The sequence below is a fragment of the Pithys albifrons genome, chromosome Z (assembly GCF_047495875.1).
Source record: "Pithys albifrons albifrons isolate INPA30051 chromosome Z, PitAlb_v1, whole genome shotgun sequence".
NCBI lineage: Eukaryota > Metazoa > Chordata > Aves > Passeriformes > Thamnophilidae > Pithys > Pithys albifrons.
Genome location: NC_092497.1, coordinates 64,940,469 through 64,965,394, shown reverse-complemented (window position 1 = coordinate 64,965,394; position 24,926 = coordinate 64,940,469). Strand labels below are relative to the sequence as shown.

The 24,926-nt window shown below is 37.5% G+C and overlaps 1 protein-coding gene across 1 annotated transcript in view; it reads left to right on the top strand.

Moving 5' to 3' along the window:
* Positions 1-24,926, top strand: part of GLIS3 (GLIS family zinc finger 3) — a 146,997-nt gene that overhangs the window by 35,001 nt on the left and 87,070 nt on the right. Inside the window, exon 3 of the mRNA XM_071580424.1 lies at positions 2,367-3,495. Within this exon, the coding sequence (XP_071436525.1) occupies positions 2,367-3,495 (1,129 nt within the window). The remainder of the gene's footprint in view (positions 1-2,366; positions 3,496-24,926) is intronic.

The window sequence follows — 24,926 nt, the reverse complement described above, 5'->3', positions numbered from 1 at the left end:
CTGCCATTTGCTTGAAAAGGACCTAGGAAAGAGGAAAGGGTTCTTGGTTTAGTAAACCAGAAAACCATGAAAAGAGAGGCAAACATGGTTTTCACTCTTCCCTGTTTATATGTAAGATTCTGAGTTGTACTTTGACACTGTGACCTTTGTACACAGAGGGAGAATAGAAAGTAATAGCAAGTAATGTCTTGTAAATGTTGATGAAAGATCTGGTCCAAACTCAATCTGGTTTAAATGACAATAAGAACATGTGTCAGTTAATACTGTCTGAGAGTCTGGCACTGTGGTACAGCTGGCCCTTCATTTTCATACTAGGTATATTTCTTTTCCTGCAGAAAACTACTTAGTCATGGTGTGGGCTGAGTTTTAATTAAGTATCCATTTTTTGGGAGCTGGAATCTTTATTACTTGTGAATTTAGATGCTGGAGTCGTAACCAAGCTTTTTCAGATTATCTGTCTCTGAATTCTGGGCAACTTTTTATTTTTGTCATGAGACTTCTAAAACACAGTTTTTCTTCAGATTCACTTTTGGGTAAGACCTTTGTGTTAGGCATTCATAGCTTTTTGAATGACAACCATCTTACTGTGCATCTGATTAAAATTGACAGTAGACTTACAGTAGACTATTGATGCATGATTTCTTCTGCTCATAAAAGAAAAAAAAACTTAAATAAACAAACTGACAAAATGCCCTTCCTTCCCTTCAGATTTTCCAGGTACAAATATATATATCACCTAGCATGGAGAAATCAAACATTTCTTACTTGTCTTGCTCTGTTGAAAGCTGTGGATCTGTATTTGCAGTCACAGCATACTAATATGATGTATCTGCCCTGTCATGGACTGTACCCATTGATAACAGACCGAACAGCCTAAATCAACGTTTTCACAAATAATTAGTCTATTATATCTAAATGGTGCACAAAATTGACCTGATAGCACAATCTCATTTTTCTCATTTATCTCAATGCAAATTGTATTCAGCATGTTAGTGGTGCTTTTTGTCATTGGTCTTTTTTAAACCCTGATAGACTGACATAACTGTACCCTGCACTTACATTCATTCTGAGCAGGATGTTTCTTATTCTGATACAGCAAATCAACCATCCCTTACAAACGAAGTATCTTGTGCAAAGGAGTATTTACATGTCACTCCCACTGGTCACCACAGCAGGGCTTACTGTGTTTTAGTACTTCGTTTTCTCTGTTTATGAGCTATCTCAGTGTACAGACTAGCACCTGGAAGCTTCTTCCTCTGTCCCTCAGCCTGTACCAAGCTTTCCCTGCTGTGGCCTTGATCGATCACTGAAATTCTGTGCTTCTTCAAAACTGTATTGTAAAAATAATAAAACCAAGAATTAACCCTCAAAACATGAGATGTAGAGACTTATGTGTATGTGAGATTGCTAGATTTAGAAACAGAAATTAATATACTGATAGCATTACTGGCTGGCGGGAAATCCAAGTCTGCCTGGGTCTGAACTGGAAACATGAAGACATAAATACACTTGATCTCTACTGAGCATTTTGTAGCCGTGGGGCAGGGACACTGATGTCCTTGTATTTCCTTTCTGTACCTTTCTGTAGAAAACAGTATTTTTAAGGGCTTTTGAGTTGGATTTTTTAAGCTGCTCATAGAATATTTGCAGCATAAAGAAGTTTCATAATATCTCTGTGAAAAAATGATGGTAACAGCAACAGTACACTTCCATGAAAATTGTTGATTGCTGACTTGAAAGCAGATATATCATCAAATCAAAACTAAATAAACTCCTTCAACCAGTTCTTCTACATTACTCATTTATTTTGTTTGTTTTGTAAAGTTAGATATTATCTGTATTTATAAACTTGATATATAAAATTTCTGTAGGGAAGTATTTGCCTTACAGTTGGCAAAGTCATTTCAAGTTAAATATTTATTCTTTATTAATCAGTTTCCTTCCCATTCTTTTCAACCAAAAATAATAGATGACTCAAATCAACATGAGTTTCATGTAAGACAGGAACATAATGCTTTAGCTTTAAGAGTCCAAACCTATTTACACCATAATTGGTGAAAAGATGTGAATTGATTTCTGTGGTTGCAAATCAAGAATCTTTACAGCTTTTCTTCAAAATTTTGAAGTTTTAGAATTGGCTTCCTGAGTTACATTTTTACATATATATTGCCTATGTACACCTACTGGTACATTAACTGAGTGTGGAAAAGTTGAGTACCTAATATTAGGGACAACCTTTCTCACATATAGTTTCAACCTTTCTCCTTAATTTTAAGTGTGTGTGTGTGTGTGTGTGTGTGTGAAGGTAAAAGAACCACTTCTGAATTGTCTAACTGCTTACATATTTTATCGTGCCTTTGTTTCAGGTCTCTCTTGTCATGTGAGTCTCTGATGTCTACAGCATTAAGCTTGTCAGATGGTGAATCCACTTCGAGCGTTAAACAAGAGTGGTCGCATAGGTACAGAACACTTCCTTCAGTTCCTTCTGACCATGGTTTACAAAATGGCAGTGAGCTGGGGGAACTAGTAAATTTTTCACCTGAGACATACATGTCCAGTAACTGCATCTCTTACTCGTTACCGTCCTACTTATATAGCATAGAAAATAAGCATTCCTCTTACTCTAGTCCTCACCATTCCTCAGCCCCATCTCAATCAGTCCACTCCAAAAAGAGAGCACTCTCTGTATCTCCTCTGTCTGAGGGCATTGGGATCGATTTCAATACAATCATCCATACATCCCCAACCTCTGTGGTGGCCTACATCAATAGCTCCAGGACATTGCCTGCAGATGTCTCCCCACAGGCTGAGGTCTATGGACATTTTTTGGGAGTGAAAGGAAGCTGTATACCTCAAAACTGCTCTATCCCAACTGTCCAGAAAGGCCTCCTCATGGCAAATGGCAATGTCACCTTCCTGGGGTATATTGAGAATGGGACCGGTGAGTACCAGCAGATGAAGCAGCTGGAACAAGCCAACTTGGAGATGGCTGCCACAGGTAACATGGTGATCCAGGAGGGCAGGCTGCCCATGGACAGCCAGGCAGTGGGCATCCTGGAAAATGAACAGCTGGATGGCTTCTCAGGCCCCACAGTGGACATGCCTCCTCCACCCCTGCTGCTACTGCCACCTCCTCCAGAGAGGCTGCCCCCACCATACCATGCGCATCAGCACCAGAATCCACACAGCCTGCTCAGCCACATTCACCCTCTGTGTGTGCCTGCTCCTGCCCCAGTCTCCCTGCTGGATGACAAGGGGGAGCTGGATGATTTCCGTAGCAAGCATGGCTGTCGGTGGCTTGACTGTGGTAAGCTGTATGACCAGCAAGAGGAACTTGTGCGGCACATAGAGAAGATCCATATAGACCAGGGGAAGGGAGAGAACTTCACTTGCTACTGGGCAGGGTGCCGTCGAAAGTACAAGCCATTCAATGCCCGTTATAAACTGCTGATTCACATGCGAGTCCACTCAGGAGAGAAGCCGAATAAATGCACAGTAAGTCTGAATTCTGTATTTCTTACCAGTTAAAGGCTCTCATTACTAAGGCAAATATAGAGAAATTGCAATTCTGCCTTTGTTTTTTCTGTTTAATGGTATACTTCTTAACTTAGTCTATGAGAATGAATGACTTTCTGTCTTTCCACCTAGACAGAAGGGAAAGGTATTCTTTAATTTAATTCATGCCAACAGATAGGATTAGACAAAATGTTATTTTCTAAATGTATAAACTTTTACAGTAGTCTGCAGAAAGTGAAGTGGTGGACCTTCATAACGCAAAACTTAAGTACCGTCATGACTTAAGCACTTGAAGGATACATGCAGAAAAAGTGCTGCAGAATAAATGTTACAATTTATCCTTAAGAATTCTTGCATTGTGTTACACCTTTTTGATATGAGGAATTTTCAGGATCCTGTGTAATGTTACCATGAGAAACTGAGAAGAGCTGCAGGTTTTTTAAGGCAGTTGTTTGTTTTATTACTAAAAAAACCAGAGCCACAGCACTATTTCCATGAATACAGTAGGAATAAAGCACATAATAATGTTTCTATTCATTGATTCTAGCACTAAGCATTCAACCTAAAGTCATGTTTTTCTTGCTGTTTTTCTTAGGGTCACTGCAAGTCAGTTGCACACACAGGTGGTCACACAGGATAATAATCTAGCTGCTAACCATCAGTGTATGCTTATTATCCAGTGCACCATCTATAATCTCTCTAATTGAGATTCTTGATTTGCCTTACATATGGTCTGTATTTTGGATGACAGGAAGCTTACACTTTCTAAGTATTTATTTAGTGTCAGCAGAAAGCAACCTCACTAGTGCTGTTTTGAGTCCTCATCGTTAACTAACAAAATGATGAATATATAATTTCTAGGCATAACTGCTGATTATTATTCACTTGGGAAAAAAGCTTTTCATGTGGTGAAATATAAATTAGTGCTTGGAGTCTATTTCAGTGTTATGCCTTGTTGAATAATTTTTTTACCATAATGTAGGTGTTTGCTTGTACAGTATGTAATGGAAGTTCTTTCACTTTTGTTTCTTCAAAGGGCCAGTCTCTCAGGGAGACTGGATATCTTCCCAGAGTTGTCTCTTGAATTTAAAGGACTTGGTAGAGATTGTATTGTGACAGTAGGAATGGTCTTTTTTCCTTTAGTTTTGTCACGCCAGAGTTTTCACTCAGACTCTCTGATCTCTGAATATATATTTTTAGATCTGTAATATCCTTTTTGTGCTCTCAAGGTATATTGGATCAGACCATAAATTTCAGTTCTGTCTCAGAGATTTCTCATGAACTTTGCAAGGAGAGAGAGAATGAGAAAAAAATAATTACTTTGAGTCAAGAAAGTAGTTTTTCAGGGGAATATCACATGGAATTGAAAGGGAAAGGGAAGACAAATCCAAATACATGCCTATTTTGTGAATAAACCAGATTTGCTAGAGAGAATACAGCAGAAGTACTCAGTAATTAGAAGGAACTATATTAAAGTCTATCAAGACATCCTGTAATCAAAGGCAGGCTGTTATGCCAGTCACCTTAGTGCCATAACACAGTAATCATTATGTAAGCATTGCATGTGTTGATGGTTCCTAACATTTTGGAAGAGACAATCTTCTCATTGCAATGAGTCCTAGTCAGCATTTTTATCGTGTCTGTATATTTGTTTGTCAGTATTATTTATCTCTGTGCAGCTGCATATTGAAAGAATATTATTATACACTGTGCTGCATATGCCAGTGGATTGCTGCAATAGTTCAGTGAGCTTTACATCAGCAAGCTTTACAAGGTTTCCCTAATACAAGGTCAGGGTTACTTCTAAGTTATAGTGTTGTAACACTAGCAGAGACATTGTGAAATCACGTGCACAACTGAGCTTCATAAAATCATTTTATTCTTCTGTATTATCCCACTGTGATGATGAAATAATATAGTTTAAAGACTTGGGAAACAGCTAGGTACACAGTACTTGATATGCTCATAGTTAAAATCTGAACCAAGTATAGTATTCCTGTGACCTCAGCATCTGTTTTGCCACATCTGAACTAGCATCTATTTATCTATGTAACTAAAATTTGCAGAGATGAACTATAGCTACAAATGTAGTCGTTAGTTCCTGCTCATTCTGGGTGAGCAGTCATCTTTAATTTTGAAAGATAAAAGTGTTGAAGAGTGAGTAGTAATCAGATAGCACCACACAAAAAACTTGTGACAATCAGGATAATCAAATCCACACTTAAAGATAAGCATTTTTAAGCTCAGAAACTCAGAACATACTTGTTCCTTCAGGGCAAAGGTAACTAGAGGGAAGTAGAAAATAATTGTATACCTATCCTCATAGATTGTTTTCAACCTGTTGTTTTTCTGTGGATTTGACTCCTTTTTTTGTGTGAATTCGGCTCGTTTTTTCCATCTTTAACTGAATTTGCTGCTGAAGCTGCAGAATACTCTTGACAATTTGGTCCAATCTACTTGCACTGTGTAATGAAAAATAATAGTGTATTTTTCATTCGTGTTCATTTTCAGAAGATCAGTTCTTCTTCTAAACAATAACAAAAAAACCTTTAAAAAGCATGAATTTTATGTAGTCCTGCCTTTTCTATTGCAAAAGTAGATGACTGTGCTCTGCCTTGCTTTGTTAGGTGGAAATCTGTGAATTTGAAGAGTACTTCCATGCAAGAAGGTGACTCATTTGGAACAGGGATTCATTAAATAATTGTTAAAATAATTGGGCTTACTCACTGTTCATTAAAACACCTTTCAGGTTCTATTCCAACTTCCTATACCTGGACAGCATTCTTTTTTTCAGTGACTTGCTTTAATGCAAAAAAAATATTCGAGACATGGTAATACACGTTTAGTGCCTTTTCCTAGACTTTTGTGTATGAAGTAGGTATGGTATGTTCAAATGCTCTGTATTTATCTATTAGTCTGTACATTAGCTTGTACTTTATAGAAATAAATTAAAGAAGAAAAGTCTGAATGAAAAATTCATGTTGAAATCCAAGCAGTAAGTACACCAGTGGCTGAGATGCAATGTGTAGCATTTGTCGGCAGTTACCACATAATGGCATTTGAGGCTTCTGCAGATTTCCTTTGGACTGATAAAAATAGTATTCCCAGTAGCTGTGGAAACTTTACAGTAGCATTTGCCAAATGCTGAACTTTTGATCTCTTTGTCTCTACCTGAGAGCTTATCTCTGCTCAGGTGCCCTTCTTTTAAAGTCAGCATTTTTATTTTTGAAGTTCAGCTGCAGTGAAAGGTATTTAATTAGCCCTATTGTCATGCTGTGCAAACGTTAAGCTTAATATATTTATTCTAGTGTAAGCAGTAAAACTGTGTTGTTAGACATTGGATGAACATGAGTGTTTAGATGGATATGTGTGTGTGTGTGTGCTGTTTGAAGAACATGTGATTGGAAGATCATGTTCAAGGTGAAATTTTGCTTAAAACCAGGAATACATTCTTTAGAAAAGATTGGGAATTTTTTTGTCCATCTCCAGGCTTCAGCAGTGTGCTTTCATATGGTGTGTTATATATGGCATGTACAAATATTTTATGTATGGTACATTCTGTATCACCGTATCACATCCTGGATTGCACTGAAATCTTGACAAAATAACAAGTACATAAATTTTTGAATTTGTTTTTGCTTACATGCTTGCAGAGAATTTCTCACTATGCTAATGATGTCAAAGGGGTTTTCTAATTTTTCATTTTTATAGATTTTAGAAGTATTTGTAACTGTAGCAAATGTAGTGTTCATATTTGTAACAGCTTAAGTTCATTGTTTATATATCCTAACCCCTACCACAGATTAGTAGCTTGAATTCTTTTAGCTATTTAGGCTCTCTTCAAGATACAAGAGCTGACAACTATCAGAAAGGCCTGCAAAACAAGGCCAAACATAAACCAACAACCTTGAGTCTAAGAACACTGGAAGAACTCCAAAGCCCGAGGAAGAAGAGCTGATGAAGAACGGAGGGTCCCAGTGACCCCAGCCCCAAAATCCTGGGGGATGGTACGGGAGTGGGACTGGGGCTGGACTGAGAGATGTGGATACTGGGGATTGGGTGGGCAATATTATAAAAAACATGGAAATCAGTGTTCTAGGAAGAAGGGGGCAGCACGGAGATGTCATCATGTATTCCTAAAAGCCCCAAGCCTGGCCATTAAAGAATGTACCTTTTTATCTTATCCTACATTAACTTGGCTCGAAGTCCTGTTTTTGGGGGCACTCACAGCAACACTAAAGTAGCGTTTAAGCACTTTGTCGTAAACAATGGCAAAAGAACAGTAATTGTCCAGTTCCTGAAAGTTAGAAAGTGCCACGGTTATAGTTGCCTGTTGCTGATTTTTCACTAACTCAGTAAACAAACTGAAACAGAAATACCATGGAAAAGTCAGAGATATATGATTAATTAGACTATATCATGGTGTATAAATAGAGAAAAGTTGAATTTTAATTTGTAACCATAAAGCTAAGCCTTCATAACTCTCACAAGTTTGTGCAATCTTAGTAACCTACTGGTTTTGGTTATGATGTATGAGCTGTTTCAAGAAAAAACAAATTATGAATTCTGGATGTGCCTCCACAAATAGTTCAGACTCACGTGATCACATCAGATGATATGCAGCCCAAGCTAATGAATCTTGCCTCTTAGCAGTGGTAATAATACTCTTTTAATATTATTGTTGTAATTTGAAATATGTAATGGGTCCATAATTCAAAATGTAATGATAGATGATTTTTGTTTGGTGGATGAAGGTGCACAGCTTCCACTGGAGTTCAGTGAGTACCTATAGGCTTATGGTACCCAAATTACTGACCCTCTATATCAAAATATCTCTATACATTTGAATATGCAAAGCAGGCTCCTTTCTACATGGAGATGTAGAACTGGAGATAGTGAAAAATGATAATCAGAGAGCTGTATTTTATGTTACAGAAAAAAACCCAACTTGATGAAGCATCTAATTTTATTCTTATTCTTGTAATGAATAATTTGATTTTGATATTAAGTATTTCAACCAGCTTTTCTTGCCTTTTGACTTAGATAATTTAAAAAGGTAAAGCAGAATTTTAATGAAATTTTGCAAAAAGACATGTTTTTGTTTCACTGTAACCCAGAACATGGCTGTGAAGTATCCAAAAATAACAGTCAACATTCCTAATTAGCACAAATACTTCTGTTTGAGTGGAAAGGTTACTAATTTATCACCTCTCTCAGCTTGTGGATAAGCACAAAAATTATATATGTTACTTATTTCCCTGTAGCATGATTTTAACAGAACATATTTTAGGTATTTTTCATTGCTGTACCAAACTACAAATAAATGGTGAACTTAAAAAGTGAAGCACTCTTTAAGTTTCATCTGTTTGAAGTGAGGAATCCTAAAAAAGACTTTGCGTCTGGCAAAATTTCAACTGCAAGATGTTTGGAGGTCATTCTGGTGTTTGATTTTTGATTGGTTGGTTGATTGATTTTGGTTTCATATTTTGTTTCTTTGCCTTGTAAACTTAGGTTTTAAACTAGAATGCAAAGGTGGGAGAGTGGTGAAGGCTAGGAGGCTAATGGTGGTGTTGTGAGTTTGGAATGTATTTTTGTAAAGTTTTGGAATTTGGATTACTCTCCAAGCCATACAATCTTTTTAGATAACTTCTGCTGTTTTCTGCCAATTTTACTTTGCAGTTTCAGCATCCCTGTTTGGTTGATGACTGGACATGTATCAGGAACAGAGAGAGTAAACTTTGAAGCATTCAGTGATAGAAAAATCTGGCAATATCTTATGGGAAAACAGAAAGTGCAAATTATGATACAATTACAATAGGAACACACAGGGACCTTTCCCAGAAGACATGATTCTGTTTCAAAGGAAGGAAGAGAGAAGTAGAGGAAATTAGTTAATAGATTGTGCTCTGCATTGCAATATTGCTTCTTCAGAAGGGAAATACAGATTTAAGTAAAAGTAAACACACTGTCAGCTTTATTCAGGGGATTGACACTGATTTCCTAAGGATTAGAGGTTTAAATAATGCTTCTGGTGTTCTGTGGAAAACTTCCCAGGCATCTGAGTTGTATGGTTTATCTGTGAACACAGGCTTTGAAAACAAGTGTTGAGAATTAAGCTGCATAGAACAGTCATTTGATTATTTGTACTGAGTAATTAGGAAGTGGAAAAACACCACATACCTTTTTGCGTTAGTTAAATATGTTTCAAACGAAATGCAAATGTATTCTGAAGTACTTGGCCATGCTAAGGTATTCTTTGACATTTCTTCAGAATTCAGATCTTATTTCAGGTATTTTTATTGGCTTAATGTTTAGAGGATTCGAGAAGGGACTGGTTCTGTGAACTTTTAAAGGGTAAGTTGCAAAGCAATAGTCTGGTAGACTTTAGTGAGATTCTTCCGGACAGAATTTTGAAGTCAGTGACACACAATGAAGTGATTCCATTGATTTCTATGACATGTCTTGAACACAGGTTTACATAGAATTGTAGAATTATTTATGTTAAAAAACACCTTTAAGATCACAGAGCGCGACTGTTAACCCCGGGCTTGGGAGAAGAAACTGCCCCCCACTTCACTACAACCTTCTTTTGAGTAGTTATGGAGAGCAATACCATCTTCCCTGAGCCTCAGTCACAGTAGTCCAAACACTGAGAACACAAGAATCATCTTAATTCACTCTGATCCCTGATCAATTCTGTTTTATTGCCATTATAGTCCCAGTTAGGTGTGTTGGCATTTAGCAGATGCTAAAAGCTTCTGTACTTTTATGCATAAATACTTGTAGAGTAGGTTTCCAAAGAACTTTGACAGTATAAGGATTAAGCACTGTTGAGAACATGGTTATAGAAGACTCTCTTGTAACTGTTTGAAATTGGCATCTTGTATGAGCGTATTACCAAATATAGCCAGTGCAGTGGAGTCCTGTTATAGAAATGCAGTTACTGTTCATCTGATTAACAGGGTTTGAATAACTGTTGAACAAACCTTTCGGACAAGCTGCATGGAAACAGGGTGGTCTTTTAGAGCTAGTCACTGTGAAGATGCAGTCTGTGTGGAGTGCTGATCTAAGGAAAGAAAACTGAGAAGGAGGAGCTAGTGAGGATGCTGTGACTAGAGCTGCTGTGGCACTCAGTTCGGTTCAACGCATCACGTTTCTCTAAGTGTTGGTATAGCCACATGGTGATTGTTTTCTGGTATCACCTTTATCTACTTAGAGTGTGTCTTTTTCCTGCCAGTTAAAGACTGTTTTGATATAGGTTTGATATTTTCTTAGCATTGTTTTTAAGGATATATGACAACTTTATTCCATGAGTACTCAGCTCTTGAGAATTAACTTAATTACAGAGTTCAAGATCACAAGTGAATCATTTTAGAGGATGTCACATTTTTTTTAAGAGCTGTTTCTGCATGAAATCTTGTAATGTTCCTCAGCTGTGCATGAAGCAGTGTGTTGATTCAACAAGGGATTATAAATAATTTCCTACTGTCTCTTTTGTCCCTCTGATTGCTTTTTATTGGTCATCAAATTGGCACAAGCTCAAGGAAAAGATGACAGCATGTCTTTACCGGTACATTTCTATAAATGCATTAAAAAAACAAAACTTCTTTGTCTCTTTACTATATTCTTTACTGTTTAACATTTGCAGAACTGCCTCCAGGGTTAATCAGGTGTTAACATCAAGCTATGCCTCTTTTCTTCAAGGTCTGTTGTACTGTCAGTAGATGTCTTTTCCTAGTAATGTTCAGATGTCTGTTTTAAGAAATTGCAGCTATGCAAACAAGCTTATCTGGGCCAACTATAAAAAAATCATTGGTTCTAATTAGGAGTTGTCACATAACAGAAAAAGACAATGCACCTTTTGTTCCATGAAAAGCCTGCTTTGCCTGCTTACAAAAATGCATGGATTTCTTTCTAGTGGCTTTACATAATTGGTATGACAAAGTTTCATTCATGTAATGGTACAGTTTCCAAGTGATTCAGACATATGTCCAACTTTAAGTTATTTGATGGTAATCTTGTTACAGAAGTTGGTAGATGGTATGAGCATGAGGGCTGCTTTGTTTGTCTAGAGGATTGGGATATGCATAAACTGAATTAAGGAATATTCTTGTTGAGGTTGCCGAAATTTTGAGAGTCTATTTTTGAAAGTGAGCCGCTGTTGAGAAACAAAGTTGCTCAGTTCTGACTGGGGCACAAGGACTCTTGGGTTTTCAGTGCCTGGATAAATGTGGTCTGAATCCATTGTCTAAAGTAACTATGTGAGCTGCTAAGTTGTAACACTGATCTTATGTCTGCACCAGTGAAGGAGGTCCAATATTACATAACTTGTGAAAGAGACATACAGATGGAGCAAATACTGTAGAAATCATTATAATTGATAGCTCTGCAGGCACAGAAACTGCAACATCTCCCCTTTTAAACTCAGGCTATTAAAATCAGTTAAATGAATCTCTGTGAAGGCTGGATTGGGAACATGATGTTTCAGTGAATGAATGGAGAGTTTGACTCCAAATTAAAAACAAGCCATCTGCAAGATTGTTGATCTGCTTTAATTGTGAGAAGGTTCTCAAAAGTCTGTCATGTGAATTTGTGAGACCTGACAGTTTTTCTGAAGGCAGAGGTCTGCTGCTTCTAGTTTTGGTTGTTGATAGTAGCTGGAAAGCCACTGAATGCAAAACTGATCTTGAATATTGAGTCTTGATCATCATAAATCTTGTCAAATGGTGATAACCTTTTTGAACACTCATCTCCTATCGTCCTCCAGCTATGCACAGTGAAAAGCTTTGGAGTAAATTTTTGAATTTCTTCTCTGATTATCAGAGCAAGATGTTCTGCTGGCCGAGTGACATAAGCCATACAAGCAGCAATATCATTTGTAAAGTTCTGAAGGAAATAAAAACCACAATTATACTCTTTTACCTCTAAAGTGACTGGGAGAAATACAAGAAATGTCCTTTTGATGTACTAGAATCTGGCTCTTTGCTGCGCTGTGGCTGTGGTGTATATATGCTATGGTGCTATGTATTCTTTGCGTTTTCATTGTTAATATCAGAATGTTCCTCTCTGCCCATCTCTGCAACCTGTTGAGGTACTTCTGAATGACAGCACAGCCCTTTGGGGTACCAGACACTCCTCCAACTTTGTGTTGTCTGTGAACTTCCTGAGGAGGCCTCTTTCATTCAAGTCATTGATGAATAAGTTAGAGAATACTGAACCAATACTGAACCCTGTGGGACCCCACTAGTGACAGGCCTCCAACTAGACCCTATGCCACTGATTGCAACCCTGTGGGATCTGCCATTCAACCAGTTCTCAATTCACCTCACTGTCCACTAGTCCCATCCACACTTCCTGGAGTTTGCCTTTGAGGATGTTGCAAGGGGCAGTGTCAAAACCCTTGCTGAAGTCAAGGAAGACAGCATCTACTATTCTCCCCTCATTTGCTCAAGTAGTTGTTTTCGTTGTTGAAGTCAATCAGATTGGTCATGCATGATTTACCTTTGCTTTGAAGACCAGAGTGATGTTTTCTTTCTTCCAGTCCTCAGACACCTCTCCTGACTGCCATAACCTTTCAAAGATGATCATAAGCAGCCCAGCTATGGTGTCCAGCAGCTCTCTCAGCACTTGTGGGTGCATCCTGTCAGGGCCTATGGACTTGTGGATGTCATGTTTGCCCAGGTATTCTCTAACTCAGTCCTCCTTGACCAAGGGAAAGTCTTCCTTACAATATTCCTTACCATTGTCTCCTGTGTCAGAGTGGTCTTGTCAGTGAAGGTTGATGCAAAAGAAGACATGTGCTGTTTTTTGATTCATATGTATGATTGGTCCCATATTTTGGTCAGAAAAATTCTGGAGTATGTTATAATCAATACAAAAAAGTAAATTGTCAGAGATTGTAAGCATTTTTTCCTAGTTAGTTGTGACCTGAAATCAATTAAATTTATACATTGGTTCCTATGGTGCAAAAACTGAACCTTGCTATAAATCAACTCTTTGATCCTGGGTAAGAGCTTTGCAGCTGAGGTGAGCAATGAGATGCAAGGGTGGGGAAGCAGCAAATAACTTCATTGCTATCATTACATCCAAGGTACCGGGGCTGTTTTTGCTGTATTTTCTGTGGGACATTGAGCACCTCACAGAGAAACTCCAGTCATACTGTTCTTGAAGGTAGCCGCCTAGGAAAAATGTCATTAGCACCTGGAACAACTTCCTGTTGATATTCAGGAGGTCAGGTGGATTTTAGCATGCCATTGTTTCATTATTCTAAGAAAGTTAATGAGATACATCTTGACAAGCATGCAGGTGCATAGTACATGGTCCATACACCTTTCTCCCAGGGGATCCTTCCTAGGAAATGGGGAGTTTGCTCTCATTAGCTTTTCACACCATTATATATATTTGAGTCCAGAGCTAGCTGCAAACCATATTCTTATGCAGAGAAGCTGTTTAAAACCTGTTTGGTTAGTTTTGCTTAATATCGTATGCATTAACAGACATTTTGCTTTTTGAGAACTCCATTTTCTGATAGCTCAATTTTTTGTTTCTTATAAATAGCTCTTCATAAAATATCTCTTATAGAAAACATGCTGGCTCCACTGTCCTGCCTATTAGAACAGCAAACAAAATATCTTGGCTACTTGACAAGTCTATGATCTTCATGGTTTGTGGTAATAAAAATATAACCATAGTGTACACGCCCTTTGGTTTGAGTGGTAGTGCTTTAGAATACCCACAGGTCGGGAAGGATTGCAAGTTTTTATCTCATCTGTTTGATTAATTATACCATCTGACATACGGATGGCAGAACATGACTTAGATTGCTAGAGTTATATTGCAAAATAACACAGGTTTGGTCCACAACAAACAACTACTAAGTTGCAAGACTAATTATTTCACATAAATAACAGATTTCTTTTAAGAAACTTGGATGATTCAGAAATATTTGAACAGAAATCAAATTGCAAGTACCACCATACCCTGTAAGAACAGCTAAACCTAATTCTACTAGAGCTGTAAACAGGAGTCTCAGCTGGCTAAACTTGCACTGAGATTTTAACTGGCAATGGGATTTGTACATTTTAAATAAAGCCAAAATAAGATAACAGCATAAGCTGTCCTCTCATTTCACTTTTTCTGATAAAAATGGCTGTTACTGCTTAACATCTTTAGTTTTTTTATACTAACCTTGGAGTATCTGCTTAAGAATCTGAATTTTATTAGACATATATTTTCATTTTCTTAATCTAAAACCTGTCATCAGTGATATATAGTAGCGCTCTTAGACATGGATGCTTTTTCACTGTTGCTGTGCAAACCCATCAAATGCTTTTAAAATGCATTTTTTAGTTACCTATAAGTAGAAGGAAATACCTCTGTGTTTCAAGGGCTGATGGCCTCTCAAAGAGAACAAAACTGATTTCTCACTTTGAGCAGAAGACTCTCAATGGGCATGACAGCAGAATGGAGAAGGAGCTTTTCCTTGCCTGCCAGTGTAGAATGGTAACTAAAAAACTTGGCTAAGTCTGGAGTAGTATTGATTGCTGACTTTTTTAAAAGGCATGCCTGCATTGTGTTTTGTCTGTTGAAAGAAATGCTATAAAGGCCTTAGTTTGCAGTCAATTCGTCTAATGTAATTTGTTTTCCTGATTCTGTTGCCAGATGCGCTTTCAAGGTACAAGCCACTTTTTGTAGTGGATAAAAGAGACTTAACTGATAACACAGTTTATTATGTTTCTCTGCTGTAAAGTACATTGATCTTGCTCATGGAAAATGTTAGTACCTTCTCCTTTGTTTGAACTGTACCTCTATTTTTTCAGTAATTGTTGTCTGTGACTTAGATCTCATTAGGATTATGCCAAGGTCACTGAATGGCATGTCAGCTTAATTACAGTGGCTTTCAAGCTGAACAGTTCTGACTCACAAATAGGAATTCACAGTTAGGTAAATGAACAATCTGAAATCTCCAAGCTGCATACCATGCAATGCTTAGCTCCTTGCAGTAAGATGCTGATTGAAGACTATGTTTTTTGGCTCCAGCCAACAGCAGCTAAATTCAAAACGTCCTTGACTTGAAACAGGACTGAGCACCCCAGCGTTGTCTGTAAATTGCAGTTTTTAGCTGTCTTTATTTTAAACAGATAAAAAATGAACAGTCTGTTATCCCTATGTTATCCCAGTTGAAAAGCTGTGTAACACTAGTAGTAGATGTGAGACATCTGGTACCCTAAAAGAAAGGCAGATGTTGACAACAGAGTGACTTGTCCATTGCAAACAGTGAAGTATTAAATGGTTCTAAGCAGTCCACAAGGGTAAAAAAAGATAAGATCCATCCATCAGGTTAAAAGTCTAGTTAAAGAAAGTTCTTAAGCAGTCTGCACTCTCTTGCCTCAGAAGTTTCCATGTGTTGAAAACCACCTTCTTATAATTATGTCAAGGTATGTGTTGTTGAATGTGTTTTTGCTCCAAAATCTTAGATCTTTCTGCAGCTGGATGATGTGACCCACATAAGAATTCTATTTGTATTGAGAAGCAGCTCCCATTTTTAGTGATCTCTGTTTCTTTTTTGTACTCTATGTTTTACCAAACTGACATCCACATATCTTATAAATCAGACTTCCTTGTGCTTCTGTAATATAATTGGCTTTATTTTGCACTTTAAAAGTCTTTTACAGTGGTGCTTATCTGTAGAGATATCAGGTGCAGCTAATAAAAAATGTCAGAATCTAGAGGAAGGCAGAATACAGCAGGAAACAGAATCTTTCTTCATGCATTCCCAAGCAGATACATCAAGAACATTTATCATTTATGCTTGTGTCACTGTTTATTCACATTTGAGCAGAATTAACTCAGATGTTTTTGAGTACAGCCATGGCAAGAGAAAAGTGCATTTTTCCAGTTAAAAAAAAAAGAAGTGTACCTTTCGTGTTGTTCCTAAAGTTAAAATAACTGAAGTGTCTGAGAAATTTCTGTTAGCAATAGACATAGTCAGTTCTAATGGCCAGACCTAGGCAATGATCACGGATAGAGTTGGGTGCCATGATCAGGTAGACTGTGGTCCAGATCAAAGAGGCCAAGAAATGTGCTCTTTCAAATGCCTTGTTGAGAGGCACCTGGCATCCATTCGCTCAAACCAGCAGTCTGAGGAACCTAGGCTGTAAATTTGGATTAGGGCTAGACTGGAAAATCTCAGCAGTCCACAAGTAAATTATTAAAATGCAGTTACTAGGACAGAGCACTAAGGACCAGAAATTCCCATCCAATACAGGATGGTGCAAGACAGGCAGGGTTAGGACTGAGGAGTAAAAGATGATCTCTGCTGTATCCTAGGGGGTATGTTGTGGTTGTTTCAGGCTACTTTGCTGTCTTCACAGGCTTGCCCTTCATATCCTTGAATATTGATTTATGGAAACACAGAAGTGGCCAGGTGTATCTTGTTTATGTTATTTAAGTTGAACTGTTTCTGATCAAATAAAAAACCTGTTGGCATGTGGCACTGTGTAATTGATTGTCTCTTTAGGACAGAAAAAAAGAACTGAGGGACTCTTCAGTTTTCTGGCAAAGTGGAGCTTTCACTTTGGTCTCAGTTTCTCAGGATGTCTGAGAATTGAGCTTCACTGCAGTGGTTTTCACTCTCATAAGGGCCTGGTTAGGGAAGAGTGAAGGCATGTGCCTTACCCATTTCTCAGAATGGTGTGTACACATGTGTGTATTCTGTGTGATATGTACAGTTATGAGCTCTAAGTGCAATACTGAACATAATAAAAGTACTGGATCATTTTAAAGGAGGGAGAAGGATAAGATTGGTACATTCAGATTTTTTTAACAGTTCATCTGCTTATTTCATTCTCCATCATTAAATTCCTAGACTGACTATGGAATGGAAAATAAAGATCACAAAAGAGAAGTGCTGTATCCTTACATTTAAAATTAATATGGTTGTTGACTCATTTTTAAAATATAAATTTTTTTTCTAGTTAGTTTGAGATACGAGGTATGAGCTTCTCTTACAAATCAGTAGCAAAAAGAGCCACTAACATGTGTCATTACAGTCTCTTTTATAAAGATACTGTGGCTTGACTTAATTTTCTATGGAAGTAAATTGATAGATGAAAAGTCTCACAATTACTTCAATACAAATTAAGTAGCTAAACTTCTAGTTAGCACATCATGTATAAATAGTTATTACTGAGTATATTGTGCTGTGGTTGACTGGGTAGTTGACAACAGCCGTGCTTGGCTGTAGAATGATGATGGTTGACCCTAATCAGCTTGTAGAATTCATTGTGACCTGATGCTTCCTGGGATAGTGATCAAAGTCCTGTGAATCATTCTGATGCAAAGATTCTGTTATTCATTATACTTCTCAGCACATTCTTTGAGAGATTTGTCAGAAGATTGGGGATTTCTGAAGCGCGTAGAATACCACCAGTCACAGGTGGCAGCCTGTTATTCCTATATGGTGTTTTTTTTTGAGGCTAGTGGCTAGTGTTCCACAGAGATATGAGATACCTTAATTACTGTACGTAGTAGTCTAGATTTTAAAAAATAATCTTCAAAACTTGGTGTCTCAGCATTGTCTTCTGAGGAATCCACTATGCAAAGTTATTTAAGAGGCAAGAAGAAGTAGCCAGTATGCATTGTTGTTTTCCTCCTCAGTGTTTCTGACTCGGTGTAATGAAATACGAAGACAGAAATGAACACTGCTTAAGACAAAAATCTAACTTTCCTGAAATATTTTCTTCAAACCATTCAGTTGGACATGTTTAGCTCCATAATTTGCCATCTGCATAAACTCAACAATCTAGGACTCAATATACAAGTGATGCAAAACCCAGGATGTATGATTTTTCAGAATCTCTTCCAAATTTTTTAAGTATGGCAATTGGCTGGACATCAAGCAGCACCAGATTATGTCACTTCAAGGGAAGGTTTGCTGTTCACTGCAAGAATTGGGTAAAATGATAGGAGTTTCTAGCATATGCCGTCTTCTCTGTCACTGTTAGAACTTTATAATGCAAGTGAATAGAGTACGGTCTCTCTAGGAGACAGGAGAAAGGCAAGCCTTTTGAATAAAACTTTGAATTTTTATTCATACAGGCAAAAACACTGACATTGCAGCTCCACCACATACAAGGTAGTTCAGCCCTGCTGTCATAGCTGCTCCTTGGCCTCTGTAGTCCACAGTCTTCCCTGTGGAAATAAAGACTCAGAAAAGAGACCTATGGTCCTCAGTCAGCTGAGGGAAGGCTTGCACATGCAGCTCTCTTGAATAAGCTCTAAACAGTATAAAATTTATGCCCAGGAGTTGTAGTCTCTCTCTTTGGTTCTTCTTAATTCTCTGTAACTGGTTTTGTCCTCCAGACAGTAACAAGAGTCTGCTGTATGTAAAGAGGTTTTTTGTGTATCTCACAACCAAAACAGCAAGAACAACTAATATATGGTACCTTTAAGCGAAAAACTTGCTGCATGTTTGAAAGACTTGAATACTATGTTAATAGTGCCATCTGGTGACATTTCATGTAACCCTATGCTGGTTTTGATGCCATGCTATATTTTAACATGATTTTTTTTTTACTTATGTATATAAGAGTGTTTTCTATCATGTTACTAAAAGAACATGAACTCGATCCTCAAGCATCTTTTGTATTTAGTCTCATGAAGTGCTTTTAAGTTGGTTTTCTCAACTTGAAGGCAGTTTTTTAGATGTAGTGACAGGACCAAAGGTCTTCATTGTTGCCTTGGCTGAGGATTTACCACCATAGAAGGGATCTTGGACAGTACTGACTGACAACTGCTATTAAAAACAAAAAGCCCACAACCGAACAAAAAAAATTTCTTGTAACTACTTGCTACAGTATTTTATTCTTTAATTCAACTGATACCTGGTTAATTGCTCTATGAGTTATGTGGGGAGGAAGCCAAGGAATACACACTTTACTGTGATGGGATATATCATTAGAAATGTATATGTAATCACATGCTCCTAAGATCATGAACAGTGCTGGAAAATTTGCAGTGTGAATGAAGCCACAACATGAAATTAAAAATAGATAAACCGAGTAGCTGTGTTCTTTCAGCACTTTTTTTTTGCTTATGCCGCCATTGTGTATGTATCAACTTGCTTCTAAAAGTCTGTCTTAAATTGGCAGCAGCATTAAAATCAATGTTTGTAGTTGTACTGTAGAGAGACGAGAGAAGCCAGAAGTGCCTGAACTCAGCAAACAGATGACTTGAATCTCGTTCCTTAATGACTAATATGTCTTTTTTTTTTAAAAGGGAACAAACTGAGTTACATTTACAGAATGCTGAGTGTGTAGTGTGTTCTAATGGTCTAAAAACCACCAATGTAGCATCTGAAGGCATGTTTGGAACAATCTGGAAGCATAGAAGGGGATGGAAGTTAGGCCTTATGTTTATGTGTTCCCAGTACTTAAAATTCTTACTCTCTTTAAGTTCATAAGAACAGACGACTATAAGTGTTTACCATGTCATGAACAGACCAGTTACTGTTAACACACAGTGAAACCTGAAAACGGTTTACAGATGAGGGGTTTTAGTGAAATCAGGAGTTCAGCTGATGTGCCCCTGCTGTGTCAAGTTCTGAATAAGCCCTGTCTCTGTGATACAGGCATGATGCACAGGTGTGAACCATTACAGCAGACTCTTGAATGAGTAAACAAAATATTTCAAGAACCACAGGACAAAAGAGATGTATCTCTTTTTTTTTCTTTTTTTCTTTTTTTTTTTTTTTTTGTGACAGTGCCTTTATTTTAAGAGATGCTGTCAGTTGGGCAGGGTGAAGTTAAAACAGTCTATTACATAATCAGCTGTCTACTAGGGACTTCTGTATTTCATGTAGTTAAACTTTAAACCAATAATTTATGAATAATTGAAATATCCTTTACAGAAAGACAATCTTGGAAACCTGAAGAGGGAATCAGTAATTATGCTGGTAACTCTTTTGCATGGTTAATTAAACTTGCATCTTAAAAATGTGCCCTTTTTCTATTTTTCATTTGTATAGTTTCAGCCTTTGGGCATTACATTAATGTTTTCCTACTAAATCAGTCAAATTAAGTACTAAATCAGGTTTCCTTTAAATAGCAAGTAAGTACTTCTAAGAATGTAAGACTCAACAATAAGTATTGTATTGCGTTACTAGTCCTGTGTGATGTAGCTACACAAGAATACCTTTCATGCTTGCTCTAATAGATATATAAATAAATTTCCCTGAAGAAATTAAAATATTAAGCAGTTAAAAAGCTTCAGTTGAATAAAATGTGTGGGTTGTAGTCTGTTATTAAAAAGAGCGTTTCAGTTTTCTGTAATCATTCACCCAGATATCAATGTCTCATTCTCTTTACTTCCAATAGTATTCTTCTGAACATATTGTAGCATCTGTCTAAATGTAATATTTTAAAGCATGCTTTAACAATCTTTTATCAATACCTAATAGGTAAAATTGAAATCTGATAACTTTAAAATGCTTTGGCATCTGAAACAATAAAATAGATTTTAAATGCTTAAAACAGATTTTGAATGTTCAAGGAAAAGCTAAATGATCCTGAGCTATACTTGTAAAATGTCTCGAAGTTATCACAGGCTGCGTTACTGAGAGCTAATGGGGTCTGTTTTCCTTTGGACTGTTTAGCTTTTGACAGCATAGTACCAAACTCTAACCCACTGACTTCTTGTAGAAAAGTAGTGCTGTACCATGACAGGAGATGGGATTTATCAGAAGGACAGGGTCCTAATCTGCTTTCCTTTAGTGGTGCTAGATTAGTTTCTGTACAGGTCTTGCCAGGGCAGGCTGCCTGTGAGTTGCCTGGATCAGCACAGGCCCTATTACCTTCAAGGTTTCTTGATAATGTTCACTGTATCAGTCCAGGTATGTTTCTAGAGATGGATACTGTATCCACTGAGCATGTATTGTAATGCTTTACTTGTGTTCTCCTCCTCTGCCTTTTCACTTGCCAACTAATTTACCTGCAGCTTCCATGACACTTGCATCTGTAAGCACTATGAATGTGTTTGGCTCAGTAATGTGACTGATACTTAGACATTTCAAACTCTTTCTGTACAAGTGATATAATGAAGCAGAATGTAGGTGCATTGTTCTGTACCTTTTATGTCCTCTTGGATTGTGAGAGCAGAACTCACAGCCACCTTCTTACCAGCAAGGCAGGGGCATTTTTCAGTCCTTACCTTCAGTGATGACAAAAGTAACATCAACAAACCCTGCAGTGGCAAGGTTGAGCCCTGACACGTTCACATCTTTGCTGTGGCAGAACTTCACTCTTGTGAGTCAATATTAGGTATCATATAGAACAAAAAGTATGCCATGAGGAAGTCTACTTTTTTGAAATAGAATTTATGCTTTCACTTGTAAAGTGAACTTGGAAGTCACAGGGTAAAATTATTTATTTTTAGGATTATTTAGATTCATTTCCCCTTTGATTTCAGGATGCCAGTCTAGATGCAGATGATCAGCCCACTATGCTTTAAAAACTGGCACTTGCTCCACTGGTATCCAAGTGGTGCTGTGAACTTTTTAAACATTAGTCTGCTTATTTTATTCTTCTCACAGGAGAGAAGTTTTCAGGGTCAGAAAATTAACATTCAGGGCACTAATATTTGGAAGGTTATCCCTATGTGTATTTTTAAAACATCCATATAACATATATAAACCTCAGCCATATTTTGGATACTCTAAAATGTCTACATGGAACACCAAAATGTTTTATAACTGTATGTCTTTGGTTTGTTTCCTTATACATGTTGAAAAGTACTGGCAGCACAAGGAAAGGAGAGATTAAACACTAGTGCATATTAAAGTATTCAGTAACGATAAATACAGAGACCACTGCCAGACATGTCAGCAAACTGAGAAGCATAATTGCAAATAAACGAACAGGCAATTTTACAGGGCCACTTAAGTTCTTAAATCAGATATTTAGCCATTGACTCCACACAGCTGAGATTTCAGCTGTTGGTGTTTCTAATGTCTGAAATGAGGAACAGTAAAGCCACACTGGCTCAGGCAAAAGATTATGCTAATAAACCTTGGTTCTCAAATTTGAGGGGCTGTGCTGCTTTGCACTTGCAACACTATCACAGTGTTGATGATGAGCTGTTTTGCTGTCTTTTGGCTTTATGGTGGTCTGCACACCAACCATGCTGTACATGTTGGACCACTGCAGAGTGGTGTGCTCCTCATGGCTGCAAACTTCTTACTGCTGCAAATTACTTCTTGTCCTCAGAAGACAGATGCGGATTTCCAGAGAAAGCCAAACAGTTACTTGGTTTTGTGTAGCACCACATCGCATCCTCAGCTACCTGAACTGCCATGCACACTTCCAAAATACAGAGACTGGAAAATAGATTCCCAAAGAGCTGCCTTTTTTGAGAATACTCCAATATTGCATTCTCTCCCTAGCCAGCAAAAACCATACTTATAATGTTTTTCTCCTGTTCACCTGAGCTAAATAGTGTGATACTGAGAAGCAGGTATTTCTACTTGGTAGAAAAAGTGTAAGATTTTTTAACTTCTCAGTAAGTATACATTTCTTTTGTAAAACAAATACCATCAGCCGTCAGTGACTGTTCAGAAAAGGCTAAGGAAGCAGCTAGATTTCTTTCTCCCACAAGTCTTTTGTACTGCACTGTATCAGGTGTGAGTGTGTTTTTGTGCACATGTGTGTAAGTGCATGCTGGTGTCCCCCAGTTCTTCATTTTCAAACTTCTGGCTGCCTCCCACAAAACTGAAGACACATTACTATTGTTCAGCTGTACTTCGTCTGTAGGATGTATAATCACGTCTGTGTAGTGGACATGTTAATTTCCTGAACATCAGATTTAATTTTTGTTTCTTTGATAGATTTGTCCATGAAATTTGAACTCATTACTGGTGCTGTTACAGGTAAACTTGGAGAAGCTTTAGCTTTTTTTCCCATCTTGAGAATTTTTCAGACTCTCAACTGAAATTCTGTTTTATTTGTGTAAAAGTACTTTGCTTCTAACAGCATTATCTCATTGAATGGGGAAGTAATGTTAATACAACTAATCAATATATGTCAGAGACCTGCAGATACTGCACACAGTTGAGCAAATACTAAAAAAAGAGAAGCATTATTTATACTGTCATTCCAGAAAAGGCTAACAAGTTTCCCAACTAATTTGTCCCTGACCCCTGTGTGGTATGTGCTTTTGTATGGAAAGAGCATGAATACCCTGCTGTTCAGTGTAAGCTCTGCCTTAAGGACCAACACAGCAGTAATCCCAGAATAACACAGTCCTGGTGAATGCAGAAAGAACATTTAAAAGTATGGAGCATCAGTTGTATTCTGTTTCTGCATAAAAATATGAGAAAACAGGATGCTCTGAGAGATGGTTCTCCATTTAAAGTTTTCCAAGCCATATCTGTCTCTTCTTTCCTGTATAGAGCTGATTCAGGCATGCACAGTTCTTCCCAGCTTCTTCTGTCTGGTACAGGTGAGCAGACCTAGATACTGTAGAAGAAGATTCAAATGGAAATCAGATGGAGGCTTTTTTAGCTTTGGAGGCAGTTTGACTTCATTTGTGCAGTCTCTGAACTGTGTATGGATATTGGAGAATATATCTGGTAATTATTCTCAGAATATCTGCCTCTACTAGCTCATGGTTCATATATAAAATTCACTTTTGATATAGAGAACTCATAGTTTTCCAGTTTTATGTATAGGAATGGTTTGCTACAAATCATTCAAATTGCATCTTTGACTATGCACAACCATAGATAAAAAACTATTTATGAGCTGGTTAATTTCCAGACTTCCCTGATAACACATAAGGCACTAATTACAGACATACTTTTACTTCTGTGGTAGGACTCACTGCTTGACCAAGTTGTTGGTGTTGCAAAAATGGTTGATATACTGTAGACCTCAGTTATCGCCTAAGGTGTATTTCCCAGAAAACCTTTTCATTACAAAAAACACACAAGAAAACTTTCAGCTTCAGTTGTTTGTTTACATACACACCTGCAGATGTGCAGTTAGTCTTTGGTAGTACAGAAATGCAGCTGTTGTTATGAGTGAGTAGTCAGTTCCTCAAAGATCTCTGCTAGGACTTTGTGTAGTGCATCTCCCCAATCTTACTTAAGGTGGTGCTGCATAAAAATAGGAGCTTTTGTCTTGACCTTTCTCACTTTGCATAATAGGAATTAAATCAGCTTTTTAAAGTATGTGAGGTAATTCCTTGATGTGTATACATCCCAATCTCTTGCTAGTGGCCAAATAATTTGACATTTGAGACTTGCTTTCGTCGTGTAGTCTATTAGAAACCAATCCAAAGACAACTGAATGATTTCTGTAAACCTTTAAGTCTTCGTATATGTTTGAGAAGATAGAACAAAACTTTACTGCTTGAAA